Genomic DNA, 20111 nt, shown 5'->3' on the forward strand with positions numbered 1-20111 from the left:
CAAGTCAATCCTCTCCCTCAAGGAAAGCCTCCATCTCTTCCAGCTTGCTACTTTGGCAATGGCATCCACCAACCTGCTTTCCCAATTTTGATGACCATAGTCACCATGACCAAATTTGATGGCCAATGCTGTAATTTCTTGCTGAGGCTCCAGGAAGGCATCCACACCTCACCCATCCAGAAAACTTCACTCTTTTCATGATTGACTGTAGAGCCAGAAGTCCCCGTGTACTGCTCTACCACAGAGACCACCTCCTGTGCTTCCTCAGTCCCAGAGATATTAACAGACACATCATCAGCATAGGCCAGGACCTTCAAAGGCGGCACACCAACAATGCCAGAGGCACCCCATGCAATGATGCACCCTCTTGCCTTCTTAAAAAGGGGTCGATTGCAAAAGCATATGGCAGGGGGCTCAAAGGAAATCCCTGGCGCACACCAGAGCCAACCTCAAAAGGACGTCCAACCCAACCATTAACGAGTGGGAAGCTCTGAGCCCCTCTATATAATGTCTTCAGCCAATCTATAAACCTCCCCTGCAGGCTGTATCTACCATGCAGCAACCAAAGATATTCATGATTCACTCAAAATCTTTTGCCTGATCCAGTGCCAGCAAGTACTTTCTCTATCCAACAGCCCTGCATCGTTCCAAAGCCTCCCGGACAGCCAAAACTGCTGAAAAAGTACCTTAAACTGAACAGTGCTGATGGCTGGACAACAAATCACCTGATACTGACAACAAGCGCCAAAAAAGAATCTTTGCCAAGATCTTTCTATCAACATTGAGAAGACTGATGGGACAGCAGTTCTCAATGATTGAGGGGTCTTTACCTTTTGACAGAAGAATCACAGCAGATTGCCTCATGGAGGGAGCGAACCTTTCTTCTAGGCAGCTGTTAAAAACCTCCGCTAGAAAGGGAGCCAGAATGGACTTAAAACACTTGTAAAATTCAGCTGTCAATCCATCTGGCCCAGGCAATTTTTTGGTGGCCAGCTTGTCTATGGCATGAACTACCTCATCCGCTGAAATTTCCATCCTGTCCCGGCTAAGATCCTTTCTTCCCAGGAGGTCTGCATAATATGACCCAAAGATCTCTAAGATCCCTGATCTGGACTTCATCAAGGAACCTGTACTGTCTTTCAGGCCAATTACCATCTTAACTGCTATGCCTTGCTTACAGTTCTGGTAAGGATCAGGCGAGTGATATTTCCCATACTCCCTCTTCAGAACCAAGGAGGCATGCTGGTCATATTAACACTTCCTAAGAAGAAGCTTCACTTCAGAGACCTCCCCTGGATCTCCATACGAGACAAGATGATCAAGCTTCCTCCGCAAATGCTGGTAGGCAATATACATACAGTTGTGTTCAAAATAATAGCAGTGTGTTGAAAAACGTGAATAAAGCTCAAAATCCTTCTAATAGCTTTTATTTCCATACACACAAATGCATTGGGAACACTACACATTCTATTCCAAATCAAAACATGAAGAAAAATAGATCAAATTTGTGTTGTTCCTCTAAAAAAATTGAAGAAAAGTGAATATTAGACAGTTCAAAAAAATAGCAGTGTTTGTATTCTTCTTTACAAACTCAAACATTCACTATATAAACTGAAAAATGTTTGAAGATTTTGCTTTCCTTTGAATCACTTAATGAATATTTGGTTGTAGTCGCACTGTTTCTGAGAACTGCTGTTCATCTGTGTTGCATGGAGTCACCCAACTTCTGGCCCCTGTGATCAGGTATTCCAGCCCAGGATGATTGGACTACATTCCACAGTTCTTCTCTATTTCTTGGTTTTGCCTCAGAAACTGCATTTTTGATGTCACCCCACAAGTTTTCTATTGGATTAAGATCCGGGGATTGGGCTGGCCACTCCATAATGTCAATCTTTTTGGTCTGGAACCAAGATGTTGCACGTTTTACTGGTATGTTTGGGGTCGTTGTCTTGTTGGAACACCCATTTCAAGGGCATTTCCTCTTCAGCATAAGGCAGCATGACTTCTTCAAGTATTCTGATGTATTCAAACTGATCCATAATCCCTGGTATGCGATAAATAGGCCCAACACCGTAGTATGAGAAACATCCCCATATCATGATGCTTGCACCACCATGCTTCACTGTCTTCACAGTGTACTGTGGCTTGAATTCAGTGTTTGGGGGTCATCTGACAAACTGTCTCCGCCCACTAGACCCAAAAAGAACAATCTTACTTTCATCAGTCCACAAAATTTCTCTTTAGGCCAGTCAATGTGCTCTTTGGCAAATTGTAGCCTCTTCAGCACGTCTTTTTTTCAACAGTGGGACTTTGCGGGGGCTTCTTGCAGATAGCTTGGCTTAACATAGGCGTCTTCTAATTGTAACAGTACTCACAGGGAACTTTACACCTTCTTTGATCTTCCTGGAGCTGATTGTTGGCTGAGTCCTTGCCATTTTGGCTTTTCTTCTATCCATTCGAATGGTAGTTTTTTGCTTTCTTCCACATCTTTCAGGTTTTGGTTGCCATTTTAAAGCATTTGCGATCATTTTAGCTGAGCAATCTATCATTTTCTGCACTTCTTTATATGTTTTCCCCTCTCCAATCAACTTTTTAATCAAGGTACGCTGTTCTTCTGAACAATGTCTGGAACGACCCATTTTCATCAGAAGTTCAGAGAGAAATGCACTGTAACCAGCATGTACAACATTTGCTGCCTTCCTTCCTTAAATAAGGGCAATAATTGCCTCCTGTTTTTCAAAGAATGAATGACCTCACTAATAGAACTCCACACTGCTATTATTTTGAACATGACCCTTTCAATTAGTGATTCAATTACACAGAATCAGTAGCATGCATGTCATGACTGTTGGGTCTGTTGGGTTTCTATTACTCTACTACACCTGCTAGTAAATTATTTGCCATGTAGGAATATCATTTCTACCAAAAACAGTGATTGATCCGGTTAGTGATGTCTGACTGCTATTATTTTGAACATAACTGTACCAAGCTGCTTCTTCTTACTTATGGCCTTGAAAAGTCCAATCGCCCTTTGTTTCACAAGCTCCCCCACTCTGACTTACTGCTGCAAAAGTCCAGAATAGAAACTTGTGCCTGAAAAAAATCCTCAAAGGATTGTCTTACCTCTACATCTTCCAGGAGAGCTGAATTCAGTTTCCAGACACCCCTTCCCCTGAGTGGAGTGTCCGAGACATTCAGAGTAGCAGACAGCATACAGTGGTCAGAGAACTCCACTGCCCTCAACTCATGAGCCGAGAAAGCAGAGTTCTCCTTTAAAAAAAACCTGCCTATCCTGCTCTATTTCCTCTCTGAAATGTGAAATTCGTGCTGCCAGGGCAGTGCTTAATGTGCACATCTACCAGGCATGCCTGTCTAACAAAATATCTGAGAAAAACGCTATCATAACCCAGCCTGTCTATGGAGCCTCTCCTGTCTTCAAGCCTAATTATGGTGTTAAAGTCACATCCAAAGACAACCTGCTGGGACATAAAAAGGAAGGGCTTGGTCTTTGTGAGGTGGCATTTCCTGTCCCATTTTGACTGAGGTCCATAGATATTGATCAGGCGCAGGTCCTGCCCCCCAACAAAGACGTCTAAGACCATGCATCTCCCCATTTCTACCTCAATTACCTGCCAACACATTACCATATCAGTTTTAAAAAGCACCGGAAGTCCGCTGCAAAGTTCAACCGCAAGAGACCAAAAAGAGGAACCACATCTCCACTCCCTTTTTGCTAGATAGACATCGGCCAATGTATTGAGCCAGGTCTCATGCAAAAATAAAATCTCAGCATCAAACTCACTGAGCAAAAATAAGGCCACATTACAAGCTCTTGCAGATTTAATGCTGGTGGCATTAATGGTCGCCATCTTTAATGGAGCGGGAACTGCTATCAGGATGATTGGGATAGTCATTTCTTAACCTCTACCACACTCTCATCACCCAAAACCTTTCTCTTCAGGCTATGTGACTCCTCCTTATCAATAGATGATAAAGAAATGGATAAATCAGACTCCATCTCATCACCTGACAAAACTGAATCGGTGTTACCAAGAGGGACTCCTCCTGGGTCTGATTCTGAGGAAGAAAGGACAGCTATTCTCATCCTCCTCTTCTTCATTTTCTTCTTCTTGACCCTCTCCCACCCATCATCAGCTGAATACCCTTCAGCAGGAGGTGAGACACGGGACATGGACACCCCTCCCTGAGCCCCATCAGCTCCACCCCCATCCAGCAAACCCCACACTCTCCTGACCACATTTGCACTGTCGTGGGACACGTACAGGAGGTGGAGTAGGCCGAGAGGGAAGATCCACTAAACCTGCCCCCCCAGCAGCTTCCGCTAGTCTGGAGGATCTTTGTACAGTAGGATTAGGAACAGGAGGGACAGACTCAGGGATGACATTACTAGGGGAAACTAAATCTGACACAACAGACGGAACAGACACAGGGGGGCAACAACAGTTTCCTCCCTAGCATCAGCTGCCTCGTCTTCTTTATCCAGCCTCTGCATCTCAGCCTCCAATCCAGGCAGGTTGTGTAGTGCCTCTGGGCACTGACTATATGGATGACCCAGCTGCTGGCACAAATTGCTCCGAATCTGGGTGCATTCTTTGGCCAAATGGCCTAAATCCTGGCACAGTGAGCACTTCTTGATGGTGCAGGATGATGCAAAGTGGCCTTTCTCTCCACATTTATTACAAACCTTAGGCTGATCCTGATAGAAAAAGGTCAGCCTATCCCTCCCCAGAAAAGCAGAGCAGGGCAGGTGCTGAACCACATTGTCCAGCACCCTCAATTGCCATATCGGTGCAGCCACACTACCAAATCAGCCTCTGGTATGGATTTGTTACGGACCAGGATCATCACAGATTTTATCAAAGGCTGCCTTGAAACCATCTTTGGCACCAAACCTCTCCACTGCTGAAGGCCCCTGCACCTCCTATACTCTCCCAAAAAAGATCCAGACCTTCAGGTTTCACAAATGACACATCATATTCATAATTGCCACCTGGGCAGATCAAAGCAAATCAATCACAGGCTTTAAACCCCATCTCCAGAATCAACTCAGCCACCCTCCCCCTTACTGGTGGGGTTTCCTCCCCCTCCAACCTCAGCTGCACAACATTCCTCCTCCTGAACCCACCAACCATCCCACCACCAAACCTCCCCAAATTGTGACCATTAGCATTTCCAACACTCCCTCCACCCCCCTTGGTGCAAGTCCCCAAAACAGAGGCATAGCTCCCCACATTCCTCCCAGCAGAAGAAACATTTGTGCGTTTGGATACATCTGATAAAACTCTAGCAGATCCCGATTGTACAGATTCCAGATTGGATGGTGAATCCACCCTCTGCTGAGCAGGGGGAGAAATATAATTTTTACTCTTGCCAGCAACGTTAAGCCCTTCACCACCACCTGCCACCAACACATCCATTGCTTTACCAGTCATATCATTTGCTGACACATTCATAGCCTTCACAGCAATGTCTGCACTCTCTGCTGCAACCATAGAAACTTCAGCTCCAGCTGTCATCTCCTCCTCCAGGTCAGACCTTTCAGCCCAGGAATGTGCAGGCCATTTGACATACCAACAAGTGAGACATCACTGACACAGGAGACATCCATGTTTGCTGTCTGTTCTCCACATGGTGCACTGTGCTGCTCCCCTCCCCCGCCAGCATCAATCAGCTCTGGAACACATGGGAGTTCAGGTGCAGCAGACTCCTTACAGCCAGTGGCCATCTTGTTTGCAGCATTCTCAGCAAAGGCAGGAACAGCAAAATCCATGTCCAAAGAGTTTGGCGCAGATCCATCCACATTCCTCTAATGGTTTGGAAACATCTCTGTCAGGGGTTTTTCCTCCATGTCTGCAGAGGATTTCCCCACAGCAGAAAGACCAACAGCTGGCTCCTTACAGAGCTCCTTCTCTTTTTGCTCCTCAGCCGGGACACCATCCACCACAGCTGGTGGGGCAGAAATGCTGGAAGCAGCCATCTTGGTGTACTGAGACTTCTCCACTGGTACTGGCTTTGCTGGTCTGTACCTTTTCTGTCCATCCTCAGGGGCTTCTGATGGATCATCAGAAAAGGCAAACGTGTCTGCTCTCAGGAGTGACTCCATCTGCTTAATGAATCTTAAGGTTCCATGGTCCCCCTGGCTGGTTGCCTTTGGCGATTCCGCATCCTGACATGGGGGGAGAGACACAGAGGTAGATGGATCCAGGTCATCCATTATCTGAGGCTGCTGATCCATAGAACTCACTGATGTCCGGCTGGCAATTCTCTCCTTGTCAAACTTTTCTGCAAATGCTCCACTTTCAGCTTTTCCAATTATAAAGATTGCTTTTTTACTTTTTCTCTTCCATCTGCTGTAACTATGGCTCCATGGCCAATCGATTCTTACTCCAGTCCTGACAGTATTTGACGCTGAAGGATTTGTGCTCAGCTTTCAAAACTTTAAGTTTTCCCTCAGCTCCTCCAATCGCCATGAACTGATCAATAATCCTCTGTCTAAAGACATCCACATCTTTACCAGGGCCTGGACCCACAGTCAGGTTCTCCACCTCTTCCTCCTCCTCACTAGGCCCTGTGCCATCAGAGGGATCCCTCCCAGGGCCTCCCCCTGGATCAGGCATGTTTCCTGTGCCAAGCTAGGAGGCAAGGCCCAGGCTTGAAAAACGCTGGTTCTCAGGGAGAGCTCCTTCAGTGTGTCCTCCTCCTTCTCCCACGGACCACCAATGTAAGGGGTATTGTACCCGTTGACCACCAATACAAGGGGTATTCTCACTGACAGAGAATGCGAGGAGCATTCTTCAAACTGACCACCAATGTAAGGAGCATTCTTCCCACTGACCACCAATGTAAGGTCATTTTTCCTACGGACCACCAATGTAAGGGGCATTCTACTCACCGACTACCAATGTAAGGGGTATTCTCACTGACAGAGAATGCGAGGAGCATTCTTCCCACTGACCATCAATGTAAGGGGAATTCTTCCCACTGACCATCTATGCATTAACGTGAGAGTTTATCTATGAGAAGTGGTGGAGGTCATACTGAATGTTGTCACGAATTCCACCATATGAGAATTGAAGAAGATATTTAGATTTATATTAATGTATTTTTTTGTTATGGACACAGCTGATTACAGACCCAGGGCTTTTCTTTCCTCAGAGAATATGTGAAGGAACTCTCCCTTTCTGAATCACCCCTTGTCTCACACCTCTGAGCACCATCCCTTGGTTCCACCCTGTACCCACCTCCCAGTACCACCCTTTTTAGATAATACAGAACCAGGTATCTTTTTGTGGTGCTCAGTAATTTATATGGAATTTGTTAATGATAACAAAAACAATTGGGTACTGTCCGTGATACTTTTTTTATTTGCACTAACAAACAATTTTAAGGACAAGCTTTCGGGGAGTGTCCCCTTCTTCAGGTCATCTTCAATGTATGGGTACTGTGATGGGAAGTAAATTGGCACCCCAATATGCCAATTTATTTATGGCTGACCTGGAGCAAAAATTCCTGAACAGCATGGAACAAAAACCATACAGATACTATCGCTATATTGATGATATTTTCATCATATGGACAGAAGGTGAAGAATACCTAAAACAATTTTTGGGAACATCCAACTTCTTTTGCAATAACGTTTTGAGGCTTTCCCTCCTTATGGAGGGTGTCAATGATGGTTTTCTGCACACCTGTCAGGTCAGCAGTCTTTCCCATGATTGTGATTCCTACTGAACCAGACTGAGAGACCATTTAAAGGCTCAGGAACCCTTTGCAGGTGTTATGGCTTAATTAGCTGATTAGAGTGGGTCACTTTGAGCCGAGAATATTGCACCTTTTCACAATATTCTCATCTAAGATTGTGGGTTTCATGAGCTGTAAGCCACAATCATTACAATTATGACAAATCACAGCTTGAACTATCTTGCTTTGCATGTAATGAGTCTATCTCATATATTAGTTTCACCTTTTAAGTTGCATTACTGAAATAAATGAACTTTTGCATGATATTCTAATTTTTTGAGTTTCACCTGTAGACCCAATTGCAACAATAGACTCCTCCAGCAACAATAGATACCCTCTACAACAATAGACCCCCCAAGCAACAATGGACCCCACACAATGAGATGCCACCCCAGAAACCCAGGGGCAGACTGACAAATCTTGGGGCCCCCGGGCAATAGGGGATCATGGGGCCCCTGTGTTCTCGCCCACACTCAAACCACACCCAAAAAAGCCTATGAAAGGTACCAGAGGCATCTCATGGGGCCCCCTACTGACCCAGGGCCCTGGGGCAGTGCCCAAATTCCATAATGGTCAGTCCACCCCTGGTTCCACCCCAGCAACAGTAGACCCCTGGCAACATAAGACCACCCCAGCATCTATAGATTCCCCACCAGCAACCAAAGACCCCCACAGGAACAATAGACCCCACTCAAAAATAGATTCCCTCCAGCATCAATAGACCCTCCAGCCCACCCCAGCACCCCTTTCCATTACATACATTCAGTACTGGAGCTGCTGGAACTGCATTCCCACCAACAAAAAGCCCAGCACAGACCCAATAATAATAGTGCAGCATGGCTCATGCATGCGCAGTGGGGAGTCAGCTGTGAAGCAACCTGGAGTCACAGTTGAGTTCCCACATTCACCATGGCGGCACCGGGGACCTGAGAACCGGCAAAGAGTCGGCCTGGGTAAGTACAGCCCTGGCTCTCCAGGTTGGTAAGTGTCTTTTTATCTATTAATAGTCAGCAGCTGCAGTATTTGTAGCTGCTGAATACTAAAACTGTGCCACGCTTCGTTTAACTATAAAATACATCCAAGTGCTTCTATTAATAATACGTGTCAAAATAATATAAATGAATAAATTAGTGGAATGAATAAATCAATAAATATCAATTTCCAAAAGCAATGTCCATATACATGTCAAAAAAAGTCAGAAAAAAGGTCCACACACACATATATATATATACAGTACAAGATATTAACTCTGCAGGGTGCCCAAACTTTTTTTTTGTTTTCTGTTATTTTGAAAGTGTAAATGATGGAAATAAAATCTAACTTTTGTTGACATATTATAAGAATGTCTAATCTGTAATTTGATGCCTTTTGGAGATTTTTCCATCTTTCCTTGGCTTCTTTATGCACATTAATTCAAATTTTTAGCTGGGGTGCCCAAACTTTCGATCCCCACTGTATATATATATATATATACAGTATATATGCACACTTCTTCAAACCTGCATAGTTCACTTGGAGAAATAAAATAAAATAAATATTCCGTGCTCCTTAATTGATTTGTTATGTGAAAAAAACTTGCTTTAGTGTGCTTCCCCGCCGGTTGTGCTCTCACCTCAAGTAGATGACCAAACTGTTAAGTAAGGTCATATAATGCTTGTGTCCCTTTAAATGGGCCAAAGTATGGATGAGATGGTATCTTGCTGTTTGGGGTCCCCCTTCATTCAATCGAGAGGCTCTCCTTCCACGGTGGTTAATATAGAGGAATAATCAGATCATAGTGTTTTATCCTTTTAAAACCGTTTTATTAATAAAAGTAATGCACTCACATATAATCTGTATATAAACCTCTTTGTGCAGAAAATGTATCCTCCAGATTTTTTTCAGTGCTGAAAATCCTAAAATTGCCAGCTGGTGTCAGTATGGAAGCATCGAGCGTTGTGGCATCAAAGCCCCTCCCCTACGCGTTACGCCACCGGTCACGTGGCTTCATCAGGGGCAATGATCTTTCCCCCTGAAAAAAAAATTATGAGTTTTTTCACATAAATCAATTAAGGAACACGGGATATTTATTTTATTTTTCCATGTGAACTATGCACATTTGCAGAAGTATATATATGGACCTTTTTTATGACTTTTTTTGACATGTATATGGACATTGCTTTTGAAAATTGATACTGATTGATTTATTCATTCCACTAATTTATTGATTTATATTATTTTGACATGTATTATTAATAGAAGCTCTTGGATATATTTATTATCTATATTTAAGTGAAGCGCGACACAATTTTGGTATTTTGTATTGGTTTGACACACTAGTATGAGTATGTGTTAGGTGCAGGCGATTCACAATCACTAATTAGAAGCATTCATCACTCACAAAGCAGCTCACAAGCTTTCATTTTTTATTTGTAGCTGCTGACTTTTAATTTTTTGAAACAGTCCAACGTTCCTCTTTAAGAAAACTTTTAGTTCCTGAAAATAATGTTTCCATGGATTTCTTCCTCTGCCATCTTTAAACACCGGCTATTTTTTCCCGGCCTTACAATTGGCTTGCTCTCCCCGGTAACCTCAGCTGACGCAGATGCCATTCTCGCAGTGGGAAAAACAAGTTAATAAGGAGCCCAGGGACCGGTCTTTTCAAAGTGCGTGTAAAGGCTTGTAGCAATTCTGTGAACATCCTTATGAAATGACTCGCAGAACGTGTGCTGATTGGTCCTGGTAGGTCATGTGACGTTCTATTTTTGTGCACCTGCTGCTCCCAAAAGCTTATGGTATCTTTCATCTCTGATGACTTTTTTTTCTCTGAAACCTACAAACTTAACATATGAAGAGTTTTGAAGTGTTAAGAAAAAACCTGGCATCCTTGGAAGCAGTTTACAGTATTGTATAGACGTAACAGGATCTGCAGCCACGGGTAAGGGTTCGTTCAGATGGGCGCCGGCATCCATCCTGCGTGCAGGCAGCCTATAGAGGTGGGTGCAGAGGCATGGACACAGCCACATGTCGAAATTTTCAGGAGTGGCCACATGGCCTGGAAATGCACACCATCTGCGTTTGGGGCCATTCAGGAACAATTGCACAGCATTTTAACACGTAGCCTCTATAGTTTACCTGCATGCAGCTTGGGGAAGATGCAGGTGCAATAATAAGGGCAGCTTGCATGCAGGACTGGTGCCAGCAGCCATCTGAATGAACCCTCAGACCAGGGGCGGACTGACAACTCATGGGGCCCCCGGGCAATAGGGGATCATGGGGCCCCTATGTCCTTGCCCAAACTCAAAAAAGCCTATGAAAAAGGTACCAGGGTCATCTCATGGGGCCCCCTACTGACCCCGGGCCCTCGGCAGTGCCCGAGTTTCCAAATGGTCAGTCCGCTCCTGGTCCCAACTGACATGAACAGACACCGGGCCTGGAGTTTATTAGCTTCGGACTTTTTGGAGCTGTAACATAGAAATTCAGATCTTAAAATGTGAAACCCAGTTAAAGATCTTTATTAAAAAAATATTAATGAAAGAACGTAATATAGCTTACACATGGCGCAATAATGGCCCACAAACTCGTACCCTTCGCAGCAATCATTAATGGTCATGGTGTCAGGCACCCATATTGTCCGATACTCTGTCACATAATAAGTATTGCAACACAACTTCCATGGAATCCATCCCATACACAGGGATTTCTCAACACGTGGCTTCTTGGAAGGGACCACCTTGGAGACGTTTTGAGTCACTGTCCATTCACAGACATGATAACTTACAGGGGAGACCATGTTGCCTGTAAGGAGAAAAGAATTTAAGGGAAAATGTTAAAATTGATTTGTATGAGGATAAAAAAGAACACGGATTAAACAGAACTCCCACTCAAGGTTCTCTTTAGTTGGACGGAGTAGGGAAGGGTCAAAGCCTCAGTGGTCTGTGTCCCTACTGGGGGAGATTCATCCTAACTTCCTGCCCAGAAAACCACAAAGGAAAGTGGGAACAATTGTTCTGGGACAGCCCTTTAATATTACTTTTTTAAAAGTGTAAAAGTTTTGTAAACATTTTTTTACTACATATATAAAATTCTTGTTTACAAAATATATATTTATAACAAAGCTTCTCATGACACTTGTGTCACAGAGCATTATGGGGTTTAATTACTTCCCTACCAGGCCAATTCTGACACTTCTCTCCTGCATGTAAAAATCAGTACTTTTTAGCTAGAAAATTACTTAGAAACCCCAAACATTATATATATATTTTAGCAGAGGCACTAGAGAATAAAATGGTGGGTGGTGCAATTTTTTTATGTTACATGCAGGGGCGGACTGACAACTTATGGGGCCCCCGGGCAATAGGGGATCATGGGGCCCCTGTGTCCTTGCCCAAAAAAAAAAGCCTGTGAAAAAGGTACCAGGGGCATCTCATGGGGCCCCCTACTGACACCGGGCCCTTGGGCAGTGTCCGAGTTTCCAAATGGTCAGTCCGCCCCTGCCTCAGACTGATTAATACCTAGGTTCACACCTAAGCATTTTCTGCAGCGTTTTGTAAAAACGCACTACAGTCCATTTAACATGGTTTCCTATGGGACACGTTCACATCTCCGCATTTTCACCCGATGCGTTTTTTGGAAAGGGTCAGGGACTTTGATGAACACAAAAAGTTCTGTTTTTGGTTCTATGGACTTCAATAGAAACACTGCAGAAAAGCATGTAGTGCGTTTTTGCTGCGTTTTTGCCAAACAAAAAAAAAAAACGCAAAACGCATCTAAAACATGTCAAAAATGCAGGTGCAAAACGCAATGCAGAAATGGGTCAAATGCAAACTGTATAGGTGTGAACATAGCCTAAAGCCTCGTTCACAAGGGCGTACTTAAAATGGAGTTCCGCTCACCCTGTCAAAAACTAAAGTCAGCAGCTACAAAAACTGTAGCTGCTGACTTTTAAAAAACAGTCACTTACCTGTCCCTCGGTCCCGCAGTGTGTCCCCTGCAGCTCGTTTTACCGGCCGTCCTGTATTCCAGGTGCCGGCATCTTCAGTGTGGGCACCCGGCTGTGATAGCTTGCGGCTTCACAGCCAGTTGCCCACTGCGCATGTGCGAGTAGTGCTGCGCTTCATGAATGGTCCTTCTGGTAGTCTTCTGGGACCTGTCATGTGTCCCAAAAGACTACAGGGAGGGAGGGAGGGAGGACATCTTCCGTTTCCGATCGCCTAGGTGATCGGACCGGAAGTTGGAGCGGGTACCTGTCAAATTTGGGTACCTGCTCCCCCCCACCCCCCAAAGGTGCCAATCCTTAATGGGGAGTGGGGAGGCAGTCCTTAAAGCGGAACTTCCACTTTTGGGTGGAGCTCCGCTTTAAGTATACACCAGTACAGGGACTGTGTTTCAGGGATGCACAGGATTTTCATGCGGGCAGTCCCATTCATGTCAGTTGGGACCAGGATCGGACTGACCATTTGGAAACTCGGGCACTGCCCGAGGGCCCAGGGTCAGTAGGGGGCCCCATGAGATGATCCTGGTACCTTTTTCATAGGTTTTTTTGAGTTTGGGCAAGGACACAGGGGCCCCATGATCCCCTATTGCCCAGGGGCCCCTTAATTTGTCAGTCCGCCCCTGGTTGGGACACAGGTGCTGCACAGACACAGACGCTGCTCCCAGTTTGACACCCTTGTGGGTGCAGGTCCTTGAATGCAAACGCACCCACCCAACTGTCAAATTGGGGGCAGTGGCTCTGCATATGAAGCTGCTGCATACAAATTGACGGAATGGGACTGCCTGCACACAGGTGCACAGAACACCTTTGCATCCCTGTGCATGAAAACATGGGCCACCCACAGGCATACTCTTAAAGAGGAGCTCCAGGCTCCCCCCAAAAAAATAGTCAGTAGCTACCAATGCTGTAGCTGCTGACTTTTAATATAAGGACGCTTACCTGTCCAGGGATCCAGCAATGAGCTCACCCGAGCCAATTCTTCAATTGGCTTAAGGTAGGGTTGCTACCTCATCCCTTTAAACCCAAACACATAAAAATTACACAGCTTCTGAGGATAATTTATTTCAGATAAGGCACTAAATGAGTTTAATTACCACCGTAGCCTCCCTAGTTGTCTGATTATGTCAGTATTTCTGTGCTCAAAGCGGTACTTTTTTTTTGCATGGAAATATGTTGTTTTGTTATTGTAGGCTGTAATTTTTAGGAATAACTCACTGAAATCTGTCCGAACAAGAGTCTAGTAAACATCCCGGATATGATAAAATTTGAATCACGAAATCATAAATTATAATTTAATAAATAATCATAAAAAATAATAAATTAATAATAATAAATTTAATTCAATAATATAATCAAACCAAAAACACTGAAATTTGAAATATAGCGCCAAGTTCGCACATCATGGAGCAAAGTCGCAAAATCGTTTTCAGTGTCTGATGCCGAATTTCCCCCACAAATCATTATCACTCAATTCTGCAAGTGGTTCTGATTTACTATCGCTGTTCTCTAGCTGATCTAAAACCGCTTTTGACGTAAAGACACTTTTTGGACGCCATGGACATTTGTCAGTTTCCAGGCAGAAAGAACAGTCAAAATGCAGGCAGGGCGCAGGACAAAGCACTCGGGACAAAATGTATGTGAAATGGGTTGATACAGTAATGGAATACTATGTGATTTTAGTGTATTTAGTGAATGTCACTTCTTGACATTTTTTAATTTCCCGCCATTCTGTCCCCCGTATGTCCCGACGTCGCAGGGAACAGAACCCGGAAGACAGATGCCGGCTGCAAGGTATTCCCGAGTGTAGCTCGGGGTTATCGGTTTTGGTACTGCAACTTTACCCCGAGCTACACTCAGGAATACCACCAGGGGGGTTAATCAGCCACAGAACCTGTGTCATTAATATGTGTTCAGTTTTAAAGGGATGAGGGGGCAACCCTAGCTTCAGGTGCCGGCATCATGGGTAAAGCCTTTCCAGCTTCTCAGTGGGTTTTCTACTTTGAATGCGTGAGCCGTGCTGCACTTTGCGAATGGTCCCACAGTCTTTTGAGACCTGTGATGTGTCCCAGAAGGCAACCTGGGGAAGGAGGAGGGAGTCGAGCTTCGTCACAGATTGCCAAGGTGATCTGACCCAAAGTGTGACGGCTACCTGTTGTATCACTGCCCCCTTAGAAGTGGATGAAGTTTTGCATCCCACTAGTCCTGCACAGCCAGGCAACACGTATTCCTCACAGTCTTGCATCCAGGAGATAGTAACCAGTTCATGAGCTTTGGTTTCTTTTTTTTTATTTTATTAGGGGTGTATTAACTTGGATGGGGTAAGGGGTGTATGGGATGCCTAAGGGAACTGCAAGTGAGGACAGCTACCTGAACTATGTACAAGACTTAACACAGCAAAATCTCTTCTTGGAGAGCTCTCCAGCCTCTCCTGGTGTACCACCCCAGACCCCAGATAATCCTCCTGTAGGAATCTATCTCTCTATAGGAATCTCTTAGCAAAGAGATCCAGTGCCTGCCTCTTTGATAAACAGTCCCGGGTAAGGAGCTAATCAGGTTCTCTACCAGAGTATTCCTTTCCCCTTTAACTGGCCCAGGGGGTGTAGGATTACTCAGTCCTTTTTCTATGAGCTGATGGGTTGGTAGCTGCTTTCGGGCCTTCCGCTGGGCTGGCTCTTCCCTGCTCCACAGGTGGTCCTTGCTTTGGGGGCCGAGGAGGTCTGAGGTTTCCACCTTTCCAGCATCACTGCCTGGAGATGGGCCCCTTCCCAACTAGGCCCCCTCCCAGGCTCCTGCACCTCAGCCGTCTCACTTCATCTTCCACCCGAATTCTCCTGCTGCTGGGCAGGCTCTAACACATTTAAAGGCTGCCTTGGCTCCATGCCAAGCCTCCTGCTTGGGGATTGGCCAGGGTCCCCTAAGTGTGCAGGCCACCTCCTCCTCAACCCTGTCCATTGCTTCTATTATATTCTCCAAGACTCTAGAGCAGGGGGAGGTATCAGGAAATTGACCTGCAGAGCCTCTCAGCCCTGACCCGAATTTAACCTTGCAAACTATTACACCCAGGCTGCTACTCAGCCCTCCTTACTAAAAATTGAACATTAGCGCCTCCTGGCTATCTAGAGGGGTGATACACTGTCAAATCTAGGTACTCACTTCTCCCCAAAAAGTGCCAAATATGACAGTGGATGTAAACAAGTGGAACTTCCCCTTTTGGTATGAAATTTTGGGCACCCCAGCTAAAAATTTGTATTAATGTCCATAAAGAAGCCAAGAAAAGATGGAAAAATCTCCAAAAGGCATCAAATTACAGATTAGACATTCTTATAATATGTCAACAAAAGTTAGATTTTATTTCCATCATTTACACTCTCAAAATAACAGAAAACAAAAAAATGGCGTCTGCAAAAGTTTGGGCACCCTGCAGAGTTAATATCTTGTACTGCCCCCTTTGGCAAGTATCACAGCTTGTAAACGCTTTTTGTAGCCAGCCAAGAGTCTTTCAATTCTTGTTTGAGGTATCTTTGCCCATTCTTCCTTACAAAAGTCTTCCAGTTCTTTGAGATTTCTGGGCTGTCTGTCACGCACTGCTCTTTTAAGGTCTATCCATAGATTTTCAATTATGTTGAGGTCAGGAGATTGTGAAGGCCATGGCAAAACCTTCAGTTTACGCCTCTTGATGTAATCCCCCGTGGATTTCGAGGTGTGTTTAGGATCATTATCCATTTGTAGAAGCCATCCTCTCTTTAACTTCAGCTTTTTACAGATGGCATCAAGTTACCATCCAAAATTTGCTGAAATTTTATTGAATCCATTTTTCCTTCTACTCGTGAGATGTTCCCTGTGCCACTGGCTGCAACACAACCCCAAAGCATGATTGATCCAACCCCATGCTTAACAGTTGGACAGAGGTTCTTTTCATTAAATTCTGTGCCCCTTCTCCAAACGTACCTTTGCTCATTCCAGCCAAAAAGTTCAATTTTAACCTCATCGGTCCACAGAACTTGTTTCCAAAATGCATCAGGCTTGTCTATATGTTCATTTGCAAAGTTCAAGCGATGATTTTTGTGGTGAGGACGTAGAAGAGGTTTTCTTCTGATGACTCTTCCATGAAGACCATCTTTGTACAAGTATCTCTTTATAGTGGAATAGTGTACCACAACTCCAGTGTCTGCCAGATCTTTCTGGAGGGATCGTGCAGTCAAACGTGGGTTTTGAATTGTTTTTCTCACAATCCTGCGAGCTGTTCTGTCTGATATTTTTCTTGGTCTTCCAGATCTTGCTTTAACTTCCACTGTTCCTGATGACTGCCATTTCTTAATTACATTCCAAACAGAGGATATTGACATTTGAAAACGCTTTGCTATCTTCTTATAGCCTTCTCCAGCTTTGCGAGCGTCAACTATTTTCAGTTTCAGTTTTCTAGACAACTGCTTAGAAGAACCCATGGTGCTGATTGTTGGGGCAAGGTCAGATGAGTCTGGGCATTTAAAACCTTTGAGATTGACATCACCTGGTCTTCCCAGACGATGATTGAGAACAATACATGACACTGGCAGGTCTCAGCTTGGCAAAGGGGGCAGTGCATGCTATAAATTCTGCAGGGTGCCCAAACTTTTGCAGACGCCATTTTTTTGTTTTCTGTTATTTTGAAAGTGTAAATGATGGAAATAAAATCTAACTTTTGTTGACATATTATAAGAATGTCTAATCTGTAATTTGATGCCTTTTGGAGATTTTTCCATCTTTCCTTGGCTTCTTTATGCACATTAATACAAATTTTTAGCTGGGGCGCCCAAACTTTCGATCCCTACTGTATGTACAAAACAAAATAGATATATAACCAGTCTGTACTATATAATAAAAGATGTGGTACAATGTAGTGTCCATATGTAGAAATTGTCAAACTTTTAGAAATGGTAAAATACAAATATTGTATATTCAATTTTACATATAGGAACATATCAGGACTCTCCTAAAAAATATGTCTGGTAACTCTGCCAAGAAGATGGATGGGTCGTGTTTCATGTGAATGAGAGGGATGAAGGTAGATTTGTATATCATGCATGGTGACGAAGAGAGGTAAAAAACACGGTGACCCCTGACATTTGGTGTGACTTGACCTAGCTGACTATTATATTTGCCGGTTGCAGCTCTCCTTGCTGGAAGATAAAGTCACATTGGCCAGGTATGACTTTGCTGCTTTGCTGTAATTACGGCGCTGTGCAGAGGCTCAGATGTGTCACAGGAGGGGTTTGGCTCTTTAGAAGAAATTAATGAGGCAGCAGAGAATACCCAACGGATCTCCTCTGCTCTATCCAGTCTTCTCATATCACAAGACGAGAAAAACAAAGCTGCGATTCCAGGGACAGTATAAGATTATTTTTAAAAAATATTTTCTCAGGTTGACTGATTTTTGCGTTGGATCTGTTGGTCAGGACTATGGACAGAAAGGATATTCTATTCCTGGCGGTCGTTCTTGGCCTGGCCACGGCTCTGGGAAGTGGACAGATGCTCAGTAAGTGTCACATCACTTGTTACTTTGTATCTATAGAGAAATGAAGGGAGCTGAGGTCAGTGGGGACATATGGGTTTATTCAATAAGACGGTACACCGGGTATTAATGGGGTGCAAAACACATAGCCCATGATAACCAGAATTCACTTTGTTGGGGTCTGATAGGTGAAGGAGGAATTGGGATCAACTTGTGGGGTTACTGTACTAAACAACATTTTCTCCTTGTACTGTCCAGTCATTTTTTTAAAGGGTCAGTCCAACCAATACAGATATTAGGGTTTTTGGTATAGCAGCCTTTCTCAACTTCTTTGTCACAGAGGTGCCCTTGAAATAATTTTTGGATTTATTGGGGGTCAGTGGATAAAATACCCCCTACATTGGTGGCCAGTGGGAAAAATGCATCCCCTTTCAGTGGTGTCCAGAATGCCATCCTTACAGACAGCTAAAAAGATAATTAGAGTAATGCAGCTGACTTTGCCAAGTGGAGTTGACAGCGGAATCAGCACCATCAGATGGGAGGTCAACCAGCCACAGATCAAGGAACCCCTAACAACCTTTGGAGGAACCCTGGTTGAGTATACCTGTGCTGATGAGTTAAACCGCCTGACAATCCCAAAATTCTTTCTAAAGACTGTCTTCGAGATCTATGCTTTGCACACCCTCTCTACTCATTATGGGTTGCCACCATGCCTACCAGATTCTTTATTTGTATTATATTATAAGGAATGTAACAGGAGGAACTCAGAAAGGTTAACAGGAACACCCAAAATAGTTGGGAAATATGGCATAGAGATCTCGCTGTTAGATCCAAGGCATGTAGGATGCTCTTTCACCGTCGTGTAGGGCACACTATTGGTACCTCCTCCCATGTTCCCCTCTTCTTTGGTCGTCAAGTATGGGCTTACACAGGAGGCATACCCCGGGGTGGTTCTTCTGGCCTATGCTAGGCACCTTAAACAAGATGACTGCCTTACACATGGGGCACCTTTGCTTTGTGTTGTGAAGCGTGTACACTGGAACCACTAAACTGTTTTTACTGCTCTCGTTCCTGTGTCAAGGCGCACCTTACCTGTAGCTAAGGTTTTCCTTAGCTACAGCTAAGGTGTGCCTTAGCTGTAGCTGTTGCATTTAGGAGGGACACGGTGAGCCTATGTACACTCCACCCATCCAGCGTATCTCACTCCCAGTAGCAGAATGGAACCCCGCCGGGCACCTAGCGCAGCCTCCATACGTACACTCACTTAACTCTTGCTCTACTGTACCTCTGTACAGTCTAGGGACTTCTGCGGCACCATTCTGTTCCGGTTGCCATGAGAGACAGACCGCTTGTGGAGAGAGTGCCAACAATGTCTCTCTCTGTTCCACCTATCACAAGTACACCCTTAACAATAGGCTGCTTGAGCTGAATGATGGCTTCCATTACCCTTGGTAACCACTTGCTGTCTTCACACCCCAATATGCCTAGTGACACTGGAGCCTGTGTGTTCCGGTAACTTGCATACACTCCTTCAGTAACTTCAGGCCGGGCAGAAGGCAATGTTTGAAAGCTTTACTGAAAAGGTTCTGAACATTACATAGTTCAGAGTACAACACAGTTCTTTCCCCATGGTCTCATCCCTAGCTCAGGCTTGTGTGCTTCTCTGGCGTACCTGCATAGGTAGAGTCCATTTGTGGCACAGTCCATGGTTGGCAGAATCCAGCAGCTGGTATCTTCTGAGTCAGCTACAGGTTCCAGCAGTCCCCCTACATAATGGAAGGCTTCAGATGATAAGCAACCTCAGACACCATCATCGGTGATATGCAGCTCACAGACCAAGGACCCCAGGAATTTGGGAACTCTTCCCAGCGCAGGACTCCCAAC

At 44.6% G+C, this 20111-nt stretch overlaps 1 protein-coding gene across 3 annotated transcripts in view; it reads left to right on the plus strand.

Annotated features, from left to right (window-relative positions):
• Positions 1-20111, plus strand: part of UMODL1 (uromodulin like 1) — a 133256-nt gene that overhangs the window by 31703 nt on the left and 81442 nt on the right. Inside the window, exon 1 of one of the 3 annotated variants that reach the window (XM_089691886.1) lies at positions 18074-18251. The exons of the other annotated variants lie outside the window; for them this stretch is intronic. Coding sequence (XP_089548012.1) covers positions 18176-18251 — 76 coding nt within the window. The 5' untranslated portion in view covers positions 18074-18175. Of the gene's footprint in view, positions 1-18073; positions 18252-20111 lie in introns of those variants that run through there. 3 annotated transcript variants of the gene reach the window in all.

Source organism: Staurois parvus, unplaced genomic scaffold, assembly GCF_062004578.1.
Source record: "Staurois parvus isolate SC_StPar_1 unplaced genomic scaffold, SC_StPar_1.0 ptg000574l, whole genome shotgun sequence".
NCBI lineage: Eukaryota > Metazoa > Chordata > Amphibia > Anura > Ranidae > Staurois > Staurois parvus.